The following is a 22,217-nucleotide window of genomic DNA, read 5'->3' on the forward strand; positions in this document are numbered from 1 at the left end:
ATACATTTTACAATTCTAGTTACGTCATTTTTATATCAACACCCGTAATTAACATCATTCAATACATATTGTAAATAAATTGGACAGAAGTCTAGAATGCCTTTATATTAAATGTGACTATATGTTTTTTTTAATGTATTTTGTGACTCAATGAAAATGATTATCAAATACATGTTTGCGATAATCAATATTATTAATTTAAATTGTACACAAAGGCACGAAATTTAACCCTAAAGTATTCAACTGAAGGTTAATAAAACAATTGTGCATAATGGATGAGGATGAATGCAGAATGTGTATGTAATATTAAAGCAATAAATGGAAATCTTTACATTATTTCTCAAATTTCAATACATTTGGTCGCAAAGTGGCTCTTAATTCACCGCTGTCAAAAGTGTAAATAGGACTATTACCGCACGTGTGCGATAAAAATATTACTCTATAGTAAGCATCGAAAGGTAATAATCATTGTGGCTAATTCTGTTGTAAATCTAATGCTATCCTTTTCCACAGAGAGTATTGTGAAAGGGATAGCAATATACGTCATTTTAATTAAGAAATTCCTCGCGGTTTCTTTCGCGTGGATTTAGGTTTTTAAACAAGTGGAAACTCTTTGATTTACGGGATAAAATACTTTTCGTCCCATAAAATCTAGGCCTATATCACTCTCCAGGTGACTAGTCATGCAAAAAATCACAACAATTGCTCCGGGCGTGATTGAAGGACAAACCAATAAATCAACAAACAAACGCACTTTCGTATTTATAAAGTGATGTACAACAGGATTTGCCACACAGCACAATCTTAATATTATATGGTATGAGATTAAAAAAATATGTGTATATATATTTTACACAGATCAAAAAATAATCACTTCTTTTTCTTCAACTCCTCAAACCGTCGGTTCAGATCTTCAAAGTCAATCTCATCAGGAGCGTTTGCATCATTGGATGTGTTGGAGTTATTGCTGTGAGGGACGGAGGGTAGGACGAGGTCGGAGGGCACGGTGGGTAGCTCTGGTAGTTCGGGGAAGAAGTTGTTTGCGGGTGGTTTGGACCGAGGTTGGGGTGTTGGTACGTTCGGTGCTGGGGCGTGTGGTCCATACGATGTCGGTACGTGTGAAGGCTGAAACAAACATATATCAATAAAAATCGAAAACGATTTGATAGTTAAGTGAGATAGATCTGTGGATTAATAGTGAAACTATTTGAGACTAGTTTTTGCCCGCGACTATGTACTTACGATTTACTAACATCCAGTGTGAGCATTAGCATAGTACTTGAAGGGTTGGGAATTGGGATCGCTCATGGCTTTTCATACCGAATTTGATACGAAAACGCATGCAAAGTAAGCATAGCCTAAGTGTAAGGCTAATCATACTTATTCGAATGCAAAGTATCGTACGTAAACGTATGACGTAGTACACTGTACACACAATACGTTTTTTCTTTTTTATTTCTTTCGATTAATTAATTATTATTTATCAATCAGTAACATTGGCCAATCAAGTCTTCATCAGTGTGCATGGCAAGTCGACTGTCATGCACACTGATTGATACACCGTCAAGTTTACTGGACGCCGCTGTCGGTAAACTTGATCGTGTAGATCATCACAGATTATTAACGAATAAAAGCAACTTTATATTACTAGAAACAATGATTTACTATAGTGCCCGGAAAACAACTTGGACCTGAAGAGCGTAGTGGGAGAAAGTTGGCGAATCCCAGGAAGTGAAAGTCGATGTTTCAACCAATCGCGTGCACCCGCGCCGACTGATCAACCAATCGCGTGCACGCGCCATTAGCCAGCCAATCGCGTCAATTCTCAAGTTGTTTGCCGGTATTGTACATAATAAGAAGCAGTTAAAACGCTACGCTAGTTACGCTAAAATATAATGATTCTAATGTGACAAGAGTGAAAAATAAAAGAGAAATTACCGAATCATGCGCAATGCTGTCGTAAGCAGGAGGTAGGTTGTGCATTTCCTCCTGCAAAAGGTCAAACATAATAAAAGATAAACAGAGGCCAAAATAACTACCATTTGATCATGTTAATATGGCCAGAATTTATGTGAAATCATGCATTTTGATACTGTAACTAATTTTGTTGTGCACAGTTTCTAAGCAAAAATGATAAGTCTAAATGTATTGCTATCCCTGTCAAAATGCTCCCTGAAGAAAAGGATAGCACTAGTTTAGACCTGCCAAATTTAATCAAGTTTCGAGACTGTGTATACCAGAATTGGTCACAATGGAGCTAATTCTGTTGTAAACAATCTCTAAACTAAAATGACAGGTCTAAATGTATTGCTATCCCTTGCATAATGCTACCTGCCGAAAAGGACAGCACTAAATGTAAACTTACATGTCAATTTAGTTTAGAGATTGTGTATAACAGAATTGGCCACAATGTGTGTAAATATAGAGAAAAAAAAATTGTTTTGTGCATGGAATAAGCAAGAGAATCGTGGACATTCTTGTGCATGACCCTTTAATATAGGAGTAAAATTATAAAATAGTATAGGAAGGACTAGCAATAATATTATTATGGGTATATTTTAATGCTTGGATTAGCTACAAACAAACTATGCCAGAACCAAACTATACGAGACAGCTTACCAAATCCACACTGTCTTGCTATACAAAAAATAAATAAAAAAATTAATGAGACATGCCAACAAAATGTTTTACATTCTGTAACTACTCTCCATATCTATTACATCCATACTAACTAAATTGTATCAATGTTATTGTCAAAGTTCACTGAACCTAGTTGACTAATCATTCCTAGGAGAGATAAACTCGGACAGTTAAAACCAGTTTTTTGTTTCATTTTTATACATTAACTTTCATCACATTGGATGAAATATTTTATTTATCGATGATAAAAATATTGAAAAAATATGAAGAAGAAATAATGTGGACGAAGAAGCAATTATTTCTATAAAAGATGTCTAATAGTGATCCTTTGCTCTTGCACAAATCTATAACCATAATAATATTATGGTCTAAGGCAAGGCTCACTTGCACAAGAGCAGTTTATCCTTTTGGTGTTTATTTAGTCAAACTAAGGATTCATCATGATCCACTCGCCGCCGGCTCACTACAGAGCACGGGTCTCCACTCATTCTACCACACTGTCAAGTTGACAGATTGATTGACAGATTTCACACACCTTTAAACTCAGGCATGAAGGTTTTCTCACGATGTTTTCCTTCGCTGTTATAGCAAGTGATATTTGATTACTTAAAACGCACTTTACTCTGAAAAGTTAAGAAGCGCGTGCCTCGAATCGAACCCCCGATTTGGGTGCTGATATCTGAACCGAGGCTATCACAACTTATTAACTATTTGCACTAAGGATTGATCATCGTAAAATCAAGTTTGCCAGAACTGAGGACAGCCTAGGTAAACTTAGGTTCGGCGGAGTTTCATTATCTATACTAAAATAACAGACATATACGCAAACAACACAATAAATATAAACAGTTACCTGTAAGAAGCTGTTGTTGAGAGATTTGGAGTCAACTCCGGGCGGCACTTTGTAGTTCATTGGTTGGTTGGGTCCACCGTAGTTCATTGGTTGGCTGGGCCCACCGTAGCTCATTGGCTGGCTGGGCCCGCCGTAGTTATTGGCGATGAAACCTCCAGCTTTACCGCCAGATGGTTGCTAAATATAAAAATTTTGAGTTGATTAAGTTTTTATCAACTCAAACACCATTTTTAGAAATTCATACCTCAAAAGGAAAAAGGAAACCGTATAAGTCTACTTCGTTGGCTATCTGTCTGTCAATTCAGGGGAATCAAAACCTATGGGGTACTTCCAGTAATGGGAAGGTAGTTAGGTCTTATAGCACAAATAAAGGGAAAAATCCAAAAACTGTGAACTTGTGGTTACATCGCAACGAAAAATTAAAATGTGTACATGAAAATTTTTTTAGTTTACTAAATTTATTTATTTATTTATTGAAAAGGTACACAAAACAGGTTGTTACTAAAAATGGTCCAAACATAAAAACAAAAGATCCTAATCTAAGTGACAACCCCAAATAAGTGTACACAGCAATACTATATCTAAATAAAAACATTAGATAACGGCTGATATCTTTGTCATGAATAAAGTACAGTCACGATCAAAAATTCTAGAGAAATTTTATTTGTGGAGTTTTAAATTAAATTGTAAGTACTTTTAAACTACCCTTTTTACCGACCCCACGCAGCTTGGCATAAAGACATGAAGAAGAAGAAGAAGCTACCACCCTTGTAAATACCCTCAATATTTTATATTTTAATTGGTTATTTATGCTCAAATATATTATTAACAAATTAAAACGGACAGACAGATAGACACACTTTCGCATTTATAATATCAGTATGGATTATAATATTACTAGCTGATGCCCGCGACTTCGTCCGCGTGGAATTAGGTTTTTAAAAATCCCGTGGAAACTCTTTGATTTTTCGGGATAAAAAGTAGCCTATGTGCTAATCCAGGACATTATCTATCTCCATTCCGAATTTCAGCGAAATCCGTCCAGTAGTTTTTGCGTGAAGGAGTAACAAACATGCACACACACGCACAAACACACAAACTTTCGCCTTTATAATATTAGTGTGATGTGATTTTAGATCTTCTATCTTTGTTGTTACCGAGCTTCCTCTAGGATCAGGGATTTGGAAAAATATGAGTAGGTACATAATAAAAGGTACCTACTTAAGTTTTACAAATCCCAGTGAAAGTTTAAAAAATTCAGTACTGTTGTGCACATTTGTTATGATTAAATATTGTCGAATTTACACAGTAATGTAATTATTATGTAATAAAATATACATTACACAAGATATACACAGATGTAAATCATACAATGTACATAGATGGAGCTGTCCGTCATTAACTTACAGAGTCTGTAAGTCTTTGTAGTAAGTAGTCTTTAAGTATATCTTGTATAATAATACAGAATCGTTCATGTGAGAGTCAGACTCTCATTTGACCAGTTTTTTGTCATTCTGTGATACTCACCGATGGATAGTTGAACGGTGTAACATTGGGTGGTGGTAGATTGGGCATCTGTGGCATGGGTGGTGTGGGGTAACCAATGAAGCCCGGAGGATTGGCTGGTCCATTAATGTCTATCAGCATTGCATCTTTAGCTAGAAATAAAAAAGGAACAAGCTGTATCTACACTTTATAAATCTTCTTGATTGATTTGATTTGAGATTGATTTAGTCCGAGGGATTCTGGAGCTTTAAGCGCTACTACATAGCCACTACCCTACACTATCCATAAGACCCATCACAAATCGCAATTTTCTTAAAGCTCTCTCAGATCACAACTAAAAACATAGTGCCAACCTTGGCCTACACCAGTAGTGATGATTTTGGAGTATCCCGAAAGAAGCAGATTAAGCCTACAAATCATCTGGCATACCAGCTGACCTACCCAGTCTCTTTAAGTAGTGTTTAAGAAGTACCTACCTACCTAAGACCTCTATCCAGCAGTGGTTTTTTAACCCCCAACCCAAAAAGAGGGGTGTTATAAGTTTGACGTGTGTATCTGTCTGTGGCATCATAGCTCCTAAACTAATGAACCAATTTTAATTTAGTTTTTTTTTTGTTTGAAAGGTGGCTTGATCAAGTGTTCTTGGCTATAATCCAAGAAAATCTGTTCAGCCGTTTGACAATTATCAGCTCTTTTCTAGTTACTGTAACCTTCACTTGTTGGGGGTGTTATAAATATTTAATTTACTTGTTATTAGTTGACAATGATAGTTAAAATACAAGAGAGTATTTATATTTAACTTAAAGTAAAGTGGTTTATATGGTAAGGAATACAAAATATACCTTCTTCCTCCCTCATAACTTGTTCATCCGGAGTATATTCCACATTATAGTTCTTAGCAATCTCAATGAGGTACTTCTCAACCAGTATCTTCGGTGGACTCTGAACAGACATCTTGTGCTTCAACTTGTCACTTATTGTATTCACACTCTCATCCCTGCATGCATCTGCATATACTTTGCCATATTTTACAGTTAATAAGTCTGATATTATCTTCAGTTCCTGTAATGTTGAATAGTATCTTAGATTAATACTAATGTCTGGTCAAATGTTCAGCTTGGGCCAAAATGGGGTGATTTCAATGAAATTTTATACAGAGATACCTTGCATCCCACAGATGGGAGTTGGATGTGTTCCGAAAGGACTTTTAAAAACCTAAATCCACATAATTTTCATCATCTAGCAATATAAATGTTAATAAATAAACATTTTTCTTATAGTAGAAACATTTTTCTTGTAGTAGTAACTACAAATAAATACAAATATTGATATTGAATTATACCTGAATATCAGTATGCATCCGTGGAGCAACCCATATGAGGCTGGATATGGCTTCTCCAAGCCCCTCATCTAACTCCTTCATCTGTGTAACCAGCCCAAACCTTGCTAGGATCAGATCACAGTACATTTCAACTATTTCCATCGCCTCCACCATATAATCTTCTCTAAAAACAAAAAATAATTGGTCAAGTGCATATTATAAGGTATTTAGTATTCAAGTGCTGATTTTTTATTCACTTTCTGTACAAGTACTACAACATCATTTCTATAAAATTAAGGAACATTAAATGCTCGCTTTATTGCTTGCGTTTATGCTTGTATTCTTGGATGATATTACAATCTTCTACTTCATTTAGAATCTGAGCATTTATCCAACATAATTTATAAAACCCACTCTTAATTTTTATACTGAAAATATTTTGTAACCTACCACCTGGCAAATTCAACAAAAAACACCATTTAGGCGAAGGGGCCTTTGAAATCTCGTCCAAGGTGCTGGTAGTGATAAAACTGCACTGATAACATGTGGACATACTACAATGTTTGCAAACAGCTTCTATTTGTTCTAATAAATTCCAGGGTTATTAAAGAACATCATCTACAAGTGCTGTCTAGCACTAGCACACTAGCCTAAATTCATATTATGATGGCCTGTTTACTTCAATAGAAGTAATGTAGAAATTCATAGACACATTGGTTAGTCATCTATCATTTTGGACATCCCAATTCCGACCGTATTTTGTGTAATATGCGAGTTTATAATGTGGTTAAGGTCAAAAATTGATGATATAATGACTGATTAAGATCATGAGGCAGCAATTACGACCTACGACTGGAAAATTCTCAACAGGCCGTTCCCTGATGCCTCAGGTGATAACACTTTCAACATAATATCACTAGCAACTAGCACATACCTGATGATATGTTCCACACGAATTTTCGCACGTTCACTTTTTCCAGCAGCGATATATTCAGCTATTTCCTTGCGGGCTTTCTGGGCTAATTCAGTTTTTTTCTTTTCCAGTAACTTGAGACGATTTATAGCCAATCTCAAGTGAGTTTTTAGCTTCGTGTAATTGGGATTTGAAGAAAACATCTTGATTTTTGATCACTCACTATGGAATCAATGAATAAACGTTATAAAATGATATTCTTTTAGATGACTAATACAATAAAGATTGTTGTTTGTAAAATTACTATGAATCATGGAATCTTTTGCTTTTGATTTGTTTCGATTTCGCAAGCAACTGTCAGTGTCAACGTCAATCAAAACCTTTTTTTTTTTTCTCTCTCTCGTCTGGCTTTACAAAGATTAGCCAATGTCAAGTTTGTATTTATTTGTAACAAGTTAGGGAAACTATACAAGTATGGGCCCCGTCTGTGCCGGCGCTCGCTGACACACATACGGCACCCCCTTAGAGTGCTTTCCAGTCAGTTTTAACAAAAAAAAACACTCCAAAAAGACTGCACGCGCGCCAGTAAACGCCAACACAGACGAAGTCCTATCAAACCCTATGATAATGATAAACAAACAGTAATGACATGTACCTATTGATGTTGCCACATATCGAACAATTACCCGTTGTGTTATATTACAAAATACTTTATTGTATAATAAAATTAATGTCTATGGTTTATATTTAAATAATAACGCTTGCAATTAAGCGCGGAAAATTAGAATATAAATAGTTTGGGACTGTGCAAGACTTGTTTTGGCAATTATGCTTCCAATTGTTTCCGCATTATATATTCCTTTATTTCCATGATTAATATTTTTCACCTTGCATCTAACTGCCCCACTTCCCCCTACCTTGCTATGCTATACAAAAATGAAACTAAGCCACTTTAGAAAATTAACATTTTATTTTCTCCTAAACTTACATTTCATATAATACCATTTTGTTAAGTACAATAGGTAATTCTTAAACCAAAAGTACATAAATTCTACAAATATTAACACCAATATAATTGATATCAATATTTTAGTAAATGCAAATAATATAATATTTAATATCTTACGATTTACAATACTTCATTATTTACAGATCTTAGTATGATTATCGTCATCTTAATTTTTATGGCACAGTATAATTTTAACAAAAATATTTCATTATGTTTGAATACATTGAGACAGTGATTTTTGTTTTTTTCTTATAAGTAGGTACATTTAAACATATAATACTATGTGTATCGAATAGAGCATAAATTAACTATTTAGTTACATAATCTATAGTTAGCAATTTTGTTAAATCCAAGAGATACATATTAGTATTAATCAATTTATTGATAAGTACTTGATTTAATGTTACATTTTGTTGGAAATATATGTATCATACAGTTTGTATCAATAAGTAACATTGCAATAGATATATATCAATTTGATACTTAAGTACATTACCTAATAATATAAAATTAAAATAAAACATTAATGGATCGTCTAAAAATAATCATGATTATATAATATTATAAAAATTGACACAAATTTCCAATGTATTTTGACTTTGGGATTTTGAATTTAACTATTCTTTTTCTATTACAATCTAAATAAATACCGATTTTTAGAAATAAGCAACTGAATAAAATTCATTAACAAGTATCCAAGCTCGTTTAGATATTGTATTGTCGTGTGAAAATATAATTATGTGATAATTATTGTCACAATAATCGTTCCTCATCTTGACTTACAAAATATATTTAAATCAGAACGTAATTCAAAATACTGACGAGGTAATAAGTTACAGATCGAAAAAAGGGCAATACAAAAAATACATGTATGTTTTAATACTGTTGAATTAATAATAATACTTCGAAAATGAGCCTTACATCTACAGCTTTTCTTAACCAGCTACCTACATGCTAAAATTTAAACATTCAGTCATTATTTATGTCACTAGGTTTTTTCTCAATTTTACTTAGCGAATTTTCAAAATCGTCGTGAATAACGACAGTCGTTCCGCTAATACTAGAAGGACTATGGGAAGTAATATTTGTCCTGTTACTGTCTGCTAAATGCTCTAATTCATGACTTTCCAAATTAGGGACAGCAGAACAAACAGAACTTACACGCGACAAAGATTTTCTATCATCTGTCGATAGTTCTTTAGAGGAGCTTCCTCCAAATATTTTCAGTAAAGGACAAAGGAAGAAAGTAGCATATATCCAACTTACTGACATAATTAAAGCCAAGAATGTCCCTATTTGGGAATAAGGAAGAAGATTTGAGCGGAGTAAAAATATTCCGGCAAAACCGGTCGTCAATGCAGCAGCAGCCGTTGGGCCTGACGATGTTGAAAGTGCAGACTTAACTCTAGCTGCTTTTGTGCCACAAGCGTTTGTAAAACTTAGTGCATAATGTAGACTAAAATCTACAGCTAACCCTGCCGATGTCGATATTGCTACACTTTCTAATATATTTAATTTCCAATTATTCAAAACAAGCACAGCTATTGTAACAGTTGAAGAAAAGACTATAGCTAACAGAGAGCATACACTAACAGTGAAATTAGACGTTGATGGTATAAGTACCATGAAACCTAAACCAGCAGATAGCAACAAGGCTAACACTGTTCCACTTGCTAAAGTTCCTTGGAGATCGTAAAATTGCAAATCAGAGAGAAACCAGCCATGTTTCAGTCCTGGAGGTGCATCCTTTAATTCGTTTTTAGTCCAATTTTCTACTTGCACGAAAAAATCATCCATTGCTTTAAAGGACATTGAATAGGGAATTACACTTTCGAATTCTATAACAATAGCAGATACAGCAGGGGGGTATGCACTTCTTAAAAATTTGGGTCCTGCTACACCTGGCATAAAAATTTCGCGAGGCGTTTGATAAAGGGACTCCATTGCTTTTATTATGCAAAAGTCGAAAACTTCAGTAGTATATGGGAAATGTGATGATTCACAACATGGTGTTCTATTTATCTTGTCAATACTATCAATGCACCTTCGGCTCATATACATTTTGAAACTTTCAATAAAACAATTAGGTAACAATGGGCCTAGTGTTTGCTGATAAAATGGTTGACTTTTAATTTTAGAACAGAACTCCAACAACCATGATTGTGATTTTGGATTTGACACACTAAAATTTTCATCAAAAATTAGTTTGCCCTTTGAAAATGGATCCATATGATTACCATTGTCAATAGCTTTTACCCCCCATATCCACCGTAGAGGCATTTTACTACCAATTCCAATATCATTGCCAAATCTTTCAAAGAGAAACTTGTCTCTATAATTCATATCATACTGTTCAAAGGGATGCAATGTCTGAAAAAGTTGGAACTGTTTTGAATCAGGTAGCTGAAGTCCAGGATGATAAAATACTACAACTATACTGTAGACTCCAATAGCACCCAAGATTACTACAAAACCTGTGTGCAACCGCATTACACAAGTGATAATAAATCTATTTAATATAACATTGATATCTTCTCCAATCTCATTAATAGTTTTACTAATTGCACCTAATGTAATCCACCTACTTACAGACAATTTTACATCTAATATAAATACTGATACTGGCAACCAACTCACCATGAGTAAAAAGTTAACTAATACTGCAGTGCCAGCAAAAACACTGAAACAGTTAATGGCTGGAATGTAGCTTACATATGAAGCATAAAATGCAACAGCAGTAGTCAATGTGGTGACAAAAATAGCTGTAACCGAATGTTTCAAAGTTTCTTCAAGAATTTGTACAAGTATAGTCTCACCAGCACTAGAAACATTTTTTAAATCAGATAAACCATTATCTTCACTAACAACATTATCCCTTATTAACTGCTTACTAATCATTTTCCATACTTTGATATACAGGAATGCATCATCTGCCCCAATACCTATCACAACAACCACAACTAATAGATTCATAAAAGGAAAAAAGTCCAGATTAAATACATACACATAAAAGAAATATGCCACACCAAGTGAATATGTAATGGCTGTGAACAACAATAATGTAAGAAGCAAGGATTTGGTATAAACCCATACACATACAAATACAAAGATACTACCTAGCCCTATTAGCCAAGCGTCTTCAATAATCCATAAGTCAAATAGAGCATTCTTTAATCCAAAATCCATAGCTGGGATGTTAAGTGTATCCAAAGATATATTAGAGTATTGTAATTTCAAATAATACGGAAGTGCTGTGCTACTTGTTGGCAAAGGTAAAAATATCATTACGTCTTTCACAAATGTCTCAGAAAATTGTGGAGGAGAAAATGCATCAGAATCAATTATATAGAACAATAAGTTGTACACTGCATCATACTGGGAACAATATTTTGGCACTCGACAACGGTCCAGCTCACAAGATGCCATCAGTGTAAAGTTATGAAAATATCCTGCACATTTCTTTAATATATTTACAACATATGTAACATCATCTTTAGTTAAGTTTTCACAAGAATTCTTACCAGATATTAAAGCTATATAGTTCGGGACACTCCATATAGGGCAGCATATTTCTTCAGCATGCAATGATCTTTGACATAGATTGTAAAACTCATCTTCAGCAATCTCAATAAGGAGGGTCTGCAATTGACAAACCTTTTGTACATTCTCAAATGTGAGCATTGATTTATTGTCCGTAGATGTGATTACTAAGTGAGCAAAGTCTGCGACAGGTGCACCGCAAACTCCAGAAGCATAATTGTGATGAAATCTGTCAGGACGCTGCATATTTTTAATTGATTTCCACTGTTTCCTTGTATGGTTTTTGAGATAAACTGCATTTTCATCTTCAAATGACACATTTTTTCCAAATCCCCAATGTACATGATTGATTGTAGTATTTGTATCAGGTGAGCTATAAAATGTTGTAGCAAATCCTGTGTTATTGTAAATTTTTTTCTTCTTATGTTTCCTGGCATACTTCCGACCAGATCTTGTTTTGACTCGATTATAGTGAGATTGGTTCATTCGAATTTGGTCTTCTATTTCTTTAGGATTAACGGCAAGCCTTTTGGAGGGTCGCGTCTCCTCAATAAGGTTTTCCCAGGCTATGAAACGGTGCGCTAGCGTTGTACCTCTCGTTTCGAAGCCAACTATTGGGTCGGAAAATGAAGGAAGTTCGTGACATACTAGCGGTATTACAGTTAGGACAGTGGATGTTACAACGATCATGAACAGAAAAAGGTACGAGTAACGGACAATAAACCTCGCATAAGCTGACAACATTTTTAGACCTTGATTTCATTGATCTCATATTTATAACATTCTTACTCCATTTTCTGCACAAGTGAAACCAATACATATCCTTAAAGCTGTTTGAAGACTTCACATTGTTGTATTAAAACTTTGAGATTACATTTTTTATCAAAATATTTTTATAAAAAGCAATTTGAAATAAAATAGTCACAAGTAGTCACAACAAAACATTTGATTGGAGAAAGACAAACACACGACAAATGTCATAATCATTGAGTCTTTTGGTCACACACATTTGAAACCGGGTAACTTTAGAGACAGGATGAACGTTGTCATTGGCCAGAATTTAATTGCACTAAAACCGAGTCAAATAATTCTGCTGGTCAACGAGCCCCGTAAGGGTCTTGTTACCTTGTTGTTGTTTCATTACGTGACTTTATCAGGACTCAGCAGATGTGTGTACTCGCACGGCACTGCGCCGACGATCGTCGGCCGCTGACCGACTTAGCAATGCTCAGCACTAATATCGATCTCTATGGTTTTTAATTACTCGTGCAAAATATGGCAACATTTTCTTGTCTCTGACATCTTGTGATCACAAGACTTCTTCGTTTCGAGTTTTCTGTCAAAGAAGAAATTGGAGAAAAAAGGCCGTCCCTTTAGGGATCTTCAGGTTTTAAAAGCTCCAATTGACGAAAACCTCCATCAAGATGAGATATTTCCTGACGTACCTGTTTTTGTTGCTGCTGTCGCTCGCCATACCCATATTTTCGTTATACTATCTCCTTACTGGAAAGGGTGAGCAAATCAGTTTCGGATGGTTCCTCGAGAACACGTCTCCCTACATGTGGGGGACGTTGGGTATCGCGTTCGCCGTGTCCTTCTCCGTGGTCGGGGCGGCCATGGGAATCCACACGACCGGAGTGAGCATAGTGGGAGGTGGTGTCAAAGCGCCCAGGATCAAAACGAAGAACTTGATCTCCGTTATTTTCTGTGAAGCTGTGGCCATTTACGGATTGATTACGGCCATCGTGCTGTCCGGTATATTGGAGCAATATAAAGAGCCGTTCCTGGATATAGCCATCAAGCAACAGAATTGGATGGCTGGGTACGTGATGTTCGGCGCTGGACTCGCCGTGGGTCTCGTGAACTTGTTCTGCGGCATCTGCGTCGGGATCGTGGGATCGGGAGCGGCTCTCGCCGACGCGGCCAACGCAGCTCTTTTTGTGAAGATCCTGATTGTGGAAATCTTCGGTTCAGCCATTGGGTTGTTTGGACTGATTGTTGGAATATACATGACGTCGAGAGTTAAAATGGGCAACCAGTAACTTGAGCAGAAAGTCTTACTTGAATTTAAGTGTAAGTATGTTTTAGTTTTTCTTTAGTTGAATGTATTAACCAATAAATAAAATTATATTATTAAGTAGGTATTTATGAGTGAATAAATTTTTTATTTATTTTCGTGCATTATTGATCCTCAATTTGCTAATTTACAGGTGTGATTGTTTTCTTTACTTAATATTCAATACAAAATCGTATCATAATCCCCATGTTCGTTTTATTATTGACAAAATATGACTTGCTTTTAACATTTGATTATATTAAAATCATCAATTTGTTTGTCTGCTTACCTTTCATAGCCCCACTGTTTATCCAATTCCAGCAAAACTCAGGTCTCAGCTGAAAATCAGCGTCCTGCATTTTATGCATTTCATGATGCAAGATGTTATGCTGTAAACCCATTTGGGGTGGTGTCACAGAGGAAAATGTTACATTTCTTTGTTTTTTTAACTGTGACACCAACAACAAATAAATTTCAAAAACATTTTCTTTCTTTCTTTCAAAATCAAGATATTCCACATCCCCACAAGATTTTAAAAAACCTTTATCTGTGTGGACATTTGCGGGCATTATCTACTTAATATAGAGATATGTAGCTTGCATACTGGAGATGAATATACAGGACACTTTTATCTATGAGATTTTTGAAGAACCTAAATACAGACTGACTAAGTTGCGAGGATAATCTAGTTTATTTATATTTAAATGAATTTAACATCAGATTATTTAGACTATAATTAATAAAAAAAATTAATTTTCAGTATACAAGAGCACTGGTACTCCTACCCCGACCTTGACCTGATCCAACTCGCCGCCAGTGCTTCAAACAAAAATATATTTATTAAGGAGCAACAAGCTTTGAATAAGTGTTGGACTTGTATACTTCGGAATCTACATTTCAGAATTACTATATAGATGTTGTGCGATTACTATTTGATCATTTTCAGTTTGTACAATGTTTATTACCTTAGCACTTAAAAGTCAAAGTCTTGGAAACCAGTTTTTATGTTTTTGGACCCTTACTAATAAAACTGTTGATAGTCAATGTAATTTGCATTATAATGTGTAATACACATTTTCATTTTACAAAGGAGCATGGGCACATTTGTATGAAGCTACCTACTAACAGACATGTTACATACTTTTATATTACCATATGTATAAAATTTGTGCTCACTGATGAGTATGACAGGATACAAAATACATGAGAGAAGAAGAGATAGGGCTCTACAAATGTGATCCAGTGGTGTAGTTTTAATTCTTCACTTTAAATATTAATGTAATGTATTTTCTTCTTTTACATAGTAAATTTCATGGCACTGACGTCGCATAGCTGTTAAATGATAGTTCATAATGCCCATGGCCCTTGGTAATGTGTGAATTAAAGTTCCCATTATGTTCTGTCATCATTTTTGAGAACTTTTGTATAACTTGACCTGTATGCCAAATATTTTTATACATTTATGTGATTTCATCAAAGGTTATATTTCATAATCAAGTAGTAAAAAATCATCTATAATATTCAAGTCTCTAACTTGATTTAGTTGCCTTTAATTTTTTTTTTTTTTAATTTAACCATGGTTTGACAATAGTTAAATATTTTAACCATTTTTTTAGAACATATTCACTATATTATTCATTATGAGGAATGTATTTGATGTTAAATAATATTATTGTACTTACCCTAATTTATAATGTAACTTCAACCATAAAATTGCTTTACCAGGTTTTTGGTTTAGGTTAAAAGTCATTTGCAGTTTGCACATCATACAACTACATGCTCTATTTTCGCTTACAAGACCGACATACATTTGTAAAAGTCTGAACCTAAGTCAAATTTTCATTTACTGGAAGTTGTCAAAAATGGTAAGCAATTTTATGGTCAACTACAAGTTTCTGCTTTTTGTGCTAAGGTTTAAGACATTTCATTATACAGTTTGGATTGTTATTAGACAACTTCTTAATCAATAGAATATGTTTTTTTAATACCATATTATTATCACAGTGTCCTGTATTAAATTGACTAGATATATGGTGCATTTTTTATATTATATTATATATTGTGTCATCGTAGAATTTTATAATGTGTTACTGAGTAACAATGTAAAGGAGCTCATTTGCTATGACATGAAATTGTAACAGATTATACGCTGTCCATGGAGATAAGTTAGTATAGGGCTCTCTCTGTCGTAATCCTATACAAATGACAAGGACAAAAAACTCAGTGGGCGTTAACCATTTTGAGTCACCAACCTATCACAAACGAAACTATATTTTCTGTACTACTCTATTAGAGAACAAAAACATTCGAAATCCAATTCGAGATTTCACGTGTTTTTAATTCAAACTTAGCAGTTCTTTGTAAAGAATTGTGAAATTGCATTTGGCACATTTGGCAAGTATTTTAACGTCAAACTTGATAGTTTTTGTATAACGACTAAAGAATTATGCCGGACTTCGTCTGTGTTGGTGTTAGCTGGCGGGCGTATTCCGCCTTTTTGGAGTGTTTTTTTTTTGTTAAAACTGACCGGAAAGCGCTCTAGAGGGGTGCCGTGCGTATGTCGGCGAGCGCCGGCACAGACAGGGTCCATACTTGTATAGTTTATCTAACTTGTTACAAAGAACTACAAACTTGACATTGGCTAATCTTTGTAAAGCCAGACGAGAGATAAAAGAATTGTCACAAAATGGATTTGGGTTAGTTACGATTTCAACATCATAGAGAATGAGTACCTTGGATGGATGCACTGATGTATGTAGTCATTTTGTTTAAGGCTTAAACATTCCATGAAATGTTAATACAACGTTTGTGAATGCTTTGATTGGTAAATAGCCTGTGTATATAAATAAATGACACTTATGTAATAATTGTTTTCTGCCGTTTGAGAGTACAGCCGCTAAATGTACATCTTGTAAGATATAAGGGAATGTTGATTTACATCCTGCCATTTTTTTTTTCGTTTTTTTATTAATCTTGTATCCTTTTTGTCACACGTTATATTAGACTAATCCCCCTCATTTTTGTGACATCACATCTTTTACTAATTTCAATGTAAACTTGACTATGATTGTTATTGATTTTTTTTATTTTACAATAATTGTAATTATTTATGAAATTTATAATTAGAATTTTATAATTTATGTTGATTAATTATTAAAGATGTGATGTTATACTTTTTTGTGGTCATAATAACCTTCATCTCGTTAAAATATTTCGTAATTCCTATAAATTACATAGTACAGACAGTTTCTGCCATCTAGAATAATGATTGAACTATATTGTTTGATACCTATAAATTATTATAAATACTGTCACTAGTAAATATAGGTAGGTACCTAAGTACCTATAAATCAAAAGCATAAATAATTTAAAACATCTAATAGAATTTTTTCATACAAATTATGTAAGTACATTGAACATTACTATGAAATCACTGGTCTATTTTTTATTATGAAATTAAATTTTTATTGTAAATATTAGTTGGCTTCTTCATATTTATAATGAGCAATGAGATTTACACATTAATTTATTTGTAAATGTAAATTCAAATCAAATATTAACTTGTAAACGAAGCTGGCTCTTTTATGATTATATTTGCAAGTATATAATCATAAAAGATCCAGTTTTGTGCGTGAATAGCGAAATCATCAAGCTATCGCTCAGGTGGACTTCTTTTGAAATCGGCTTGAACCGTTAAAATTTATTGCCGACCTGTGTAATATACCTGTTTATACAGGGTGTAATTAGAACGCTAGCTAAAACAGTGCTACTGCCTAAACACAATCCAATACCAATAACCTATTGCCTTATACTTGCAGTTTTAGTCATTTAATTTTTCAAACACGCAATGTATAGCATGCAAAACTCGGGATCAATGCTCCGCCTACGACGCGGCATTGACCCCTCGGCACCTATCTTCGCAAAGTTCGTTGACCTCTAGCGTCAGTCAGATGTTTGGTTTACAGTACATTGCGAACTTTTAAAAATATCGGATTTTTTATCTTTTTATCCTGTAATTTTTTTTTGTGGAATCTTCTTAAGGAATCATCAATACCTGTCTTCGTTTTTGCTAGCGTTCTAATAACGTTCTATATTTTTATCTGTGCTTAAAATTAGCTGTAAATTCCGTCTTTATAGACAAGGAGAAAACGTCATCCTTTGGCACAAAGTGTGAGCGCATGGAACAAATCGATCGAGAAAAGTATTATGATAATATCATCTTGTGTACTGTTTACAGAAGCGTTTATAAGTTAAATAACATTATTTGTGCAAATGTAGATATTATGTATGTTGATGAATAAATAGCTAAAAGTTTTATGTGTTCTTTATTTCTTGATTCTATTTATTACTATGATTAACCTGCACTCTGCAAAGTTATCCTTATATCATATTAAGTAGGTACTTCTTTAAAAATTACCACCAATTTCGTAATGATGTTCCAATCGCTATCACCAATGTTGAAAATGTCGATTGCAGTCACGGTAAGCTCAGATTGGGTCACGATTGAAATTAATAACCCGTCGAGTAGTCGCAATTCATAATTGTCAATAAAAATTAAATTAAAAATTTAAAAAACCCCCGACACATAAACCTCTAAAAAGTAAAAAAATAATAGGTAAGTATGTATGGGCCCTTTAAGAATAGTATAAATAGTAAAGTTTTTATCCAAGCGCTCGTTGCGCCAGGGGACCGCTACCTATCGTAAACTATGAAAGTCATCTGTTGTAGAAAGAATAGTCTTTAGCGGTCCCCCGACGCAACGAACGCTTGGATAAAAACTTTACTATTTATACTATTCTTAAAGGGCCCATACATACTTACCTATTATTTTTTTACTTTTTAGAGGTTTATGTGTCGGGGGTTTTTTAAATTTTTAATTTAATTTTTATTTCACGCTTTTTAAACTTTTATTCATAAATTACCGTTTTTTTGTGCCATTCTAAAACACAATTTCTATAATAATATAAATCCAATAAGGCAGCTAATATCTCTTCAAAAGTTACATCAATGTTATGTTAATTATACGTTCCATGAAATATTTTTGACCGAACTTCACTAAATGAAGAATTATCTGAATGACTCACATAGTTTAACACGACCAAAACGAAATATCTGTTTCTAACATGTCGTTGCTTTAAAAATGTACCCATTTTACGTAGTCGTATAATAGTTCGCTTTTCAAGATATACCTACGATTAAATTGAAATCGACTTTCATCCGATGAAATAAAGAATAAAGTGGCTTGTATTTCATTTTGTTTGTTATTGCATGTCAAAATTTTATTTAACATAACTTTCAAAAACCGGTCAAGTGCGAGTCTGCCTCACACATGAAGAGTTCCGTACAAGTTTTTTTTTATGTAATGACAATTCAGTTGTCGGATTTCCCTTTACTTGGGCCACAGGAGTAGAGTGCTTGGGCTATAAGATATTGCTACCTGCCTTTCATGATTCTACGTAAACGGGAAGTACCCAATTTATAAGTTTTGATTCTCTTGAAAGATGACACACAGACAGACAATGAAGTGGTGAAGGAAAACACCGTCAGGAAACCTGCATGCTTAAGAGTTGGCCATAATGCTCCCTCAAAGGTGCGCGAGGTGTGCTAATACGTGCTTGGCCAGTGTGGTAGCTTCTCATTCTGAGAGGAGACTTGTGCTCAGTAGTGAGCCGGCGATGGGTTGATCCTGATGATGATGAATTTTAAACGTATTTTGTCAAAGTAAATAAGCTGAGTTCAAGCAGATAAAATAAAAAGAAGGTGCGCCTAATGCATCATCCAAACCTGCGCGACAAAGCGACTACGATGCGGGAACCTCAGCCGCGCGGAGGGTCATCGCCTCCTACGATATTTAATGGTGCCGCCATGCACACCGACGCGACTACAACAGTCGAGGCTACATATTTTTTTTCTACAGATACCTACTGAACCCTAAAAATTGTTTGACTATGGTTTGGGTTTGGGTTGATTGTTCGTGGCCTTTGGTTGACTGTTGGATATTATAATTGAATTGATGTTTTCTCGCTTTAACTGTGATTATAATATTTTATAAATTAGAAACTCCGCGCCTACGATCCAAAGTATCGGAGTTTTCCAAAACATTATTTTCAAATAAATAATTATGTATCTAGGCAACGTCCATCTTGACGGCTTGACATTTTCCAATTGACATAATATTATGAACCTCTGTTACAATAGTGAAAGATCCCAGGGCCACCAGCCGTCACGTATTTTCTGACGAACGAAATGTGGACGATTGAGTAGTATTAGTATGTACAAAGAACGCATGCCTACGGACCTGCTAGCTTAGAAGGCCAATTTTCAGGTATCAGGTAATCTAGGTACATAAAAACATTACTTACCTCACGTAAATTCTCCATTTTTTTTAATTTTTAGCTGATTTTTTTTAATATTAATAATTAATTGACATAAGTAAACTATAAGAGAGTGAGAGAGAAGTCAATATATATCCTAATATATGTCTTACTCAGTCTCATGCGCGTAGATAATGATGCCCTCGCGCTCAAACCCACAGAGGCATTAAAATTGAATTTAGGGGATGATTGGCCCTCTGGATCGGTCTGTTTTCTTGTAAAAGGTTTTAAAATAGTTGTCTGGTGGACATATATAAAAATGGAGCATCAGAATTTACGTGCAGTTAAGTAATTACTTATGTTGGGAGCTTTAAAGCGTCTGCAAAGCAATACGGCCGACGCGGGAAGTGTCTGGGAGTATTGGCGACATATTTTTAAGGATGTTGCCTAAAATATACGTAAAAAACAGTTTGGAGAATTTACGTGAGGTAAGTAATGGTTTTATGTACCTTGATTATCAGATAACTGAAAATTGGCCGTCTAAGCAAGCTAGCACGTAGGCTAGGCATGCTTTCTTAGTACTTACTAACACTACTCAATCGTACATATTTCCTGTGTCAGAAAATACGTAACCTCTGGTGGTCCTGGGATAAAAGTAATAAGAAAACCAGAAAAGAGCTGATAACTTCCAAACGGCTGAACCGCTTTTCTTGGATTATAGCTAAGAACACTCTCGATCAAGCCACCTTTCAAACAAAAAAAACTAAATTAAAATCGGTTCATTCGTTTAGGCGCTACGAGGCCACAGACAGATACACAGATACACAGATACACAGATACACAGATACACAGATACACAGATACACAGATACACAGATACACAGATACACAGATACACACGTCAAACTTATAACACCCCTCTTTTTGGGTCGGGGGTTAAAAAAGCATACTAATTTGAATAGTGTAGGATGCCTTTTGGGTGCTGTTGTGGTTGTTACAGTCCGACAAGGCTCTTTTGGCACTTGAGTGAGGGCGCTGTTGTAGCTTTACGCCGCACAGCGAACTATGAACAATCAACATGTGCACTTCTCAAGATGGCGTCTTTAGTTCCGATTTTGGCCACGCACCAAAAGAGCCTTCTCGGACTGTACCTACCATCCGAGTACCAGGCATAGAGATAGCATACCTACTTATGTATATCATTCATCTGTGTTACCGACAGCATCATTACGACAACAGCCCAAAGTGATATGCTACCGCTAACGGCATCCTATAACCTCCCTTATCAATTTTGGCCGTTATCATCATAGGTCATAGACAATAGACACCTTGCCATAATATTGGAGTAGCATTGCCATCATCATCATCATCATTAACCCATCACCGACGGCGACTTGCTACTGGCCACAGGTCTCCTCTCTCAGAATGAGAAGAGGGAAGTCCACCATACTGGCCAAGTGATTGACAGATCAAAAGGGTGTGAAGTACGGATCTATCTGGAACGTCAGCTCGACCGACGACCTCCCTGACGCAGTGGTAAGTGCTGTGGTTTTATAAGTTGGAGGTCCTGGGTTCGGTTCCCGGCAGGGGTAATTTGGGGATTCATAATTAATTTCTAATTTGTCTCTGGTAGGATTCTATGGCCGTCGCTATAGTTACAACGCCACCAAGCCGCCAAGCGTACCGCCAAGTGATTGGCATGCCTTCGGTACGATGCTGCGTAGAAACCAATCAGGCGTAGACCGTACTAGCATACCTACTCCTTTTAAATTAGCCCTTTACCACCTTAGATTGCATTACATTATCACTTACCACCAGATGAGGTAGCAGCTTGCCTGTATCGGTATTAAAAAAAAGTCCAATATCGGTATTAAAAAAAAGTCCAGGATGTCATCAATATTTTCGAAAAATATCATCGCATTCTATAATTAATCGTACGTAATTATTTCAGAGTTACCCGTTGGTTACTCATCCCTTTCCACATTGATTGCATAATTATAATAATTATTCATTGCCCTATTATTGAGATAAATAAAAGTATTAATCAATCGAGGTAGAACACGTA

At 35.0% G+C, this 22,217-nt stretch overlaps 3 protein-coding genes across 10 annotated transcripts; 1 reads left to right on the forward strand and 2 right to left on the reverse strand.

Annotated features, from left to right (window-relative positions):
- Positions 1-345: 345 nt before the first annotated feature.
- Positions 346-7,576, reverse strand: LOC123866871 (IST1 homolog). 8 transcript variants are annotated; one of them, XM_045908615.1, is made up of 9 exons: positions 7,255-7,576; positions 6,342-6,504; positions 5,842-6,061; positions 5,021-5,151; positions 3,615-3,670; positions 3,494-3,560; positions 2,620-2,637; positions 1,939-1,989; positions 346-1,125 (listed from the first exon to the last, which is right to left on the reverse strand). In XM_045908615.1, the coding sequence occupies exons 1-9, from the start codon at positions 7,434-7,436 to the stop codon at positions 871-873; spliced, it is 1,143 nt and encodes a 380-aa protein (XP_045764571.1). In that variant the 5' UTR covers positions 7,437-7,576; the 3' UTR covers positions 346-870. The 8 variants fall into 8 exon arrangements, with proteins under 8 accessions (XP_045764571.1, XP_045764573.1, XP_045764574.1 ...); XM_045908617.1 differs by lacking the exon at positions 2,620-2,637; XM_045908618.1 differs by lacking the exon at positions 1,939-1,989.
- Positions 7,577-8,181: 605 nt separating this feature from the next.
- On the reverse strand, positions 8,182-12,731 carry LOC123866847 (protein dispatched). The gene has a single exon (XM_045908564.1). The coding sequence runs from the start codon at positions 12,524-12,526 to the stop codon at positions 9,212-9,214; it is 3,315 nt and encodes a 1,104-aa protein (XP_045764520.1). The 5' UTR covers positions 12,527-12,731; the 3' UTR covers positions 8,182-9,211.
- Positions 12,732-13,058: 327 nt separating this feature from the next.
- LOC123866879 (V-type proton ATPase 21 kDa proteolipid subunit-like) lies at positions 13,059-16,136 on the forward strand. Its single transcript, XM_045908630.1, has 2 exons — positions 13,059-13,855; positions 14,599-16,136. The coding sequence occupies exon 1, from the start codon at positions 13,207-13,209 to the stop codon at positions 13,822-13,824; it is 618 nt and encodes a 205-aa protein (XP_045764586.1). The 5' UTR covers positions 13,059-13,206; the 3' UTR covers positions 13,825-13,855; positions 14,599-16,136.
- Positions 16,137-22,217: the final 6,081 nt, after the last annotated feature.

This window comes from Maniola jurtina, chromosome 7 (genome assembly GCF_905333055.1).
Source record: "Maniola jurtina chromosome 7, ilManJurt1.1, whole genome shotgun sequence".
Taxonomy (NCBI): Eukaryota; Metazoa; Arthropoda; class Insecta; order Lepidoptera; family Nymphalidae; genus Maniola; species Maniola jurtina.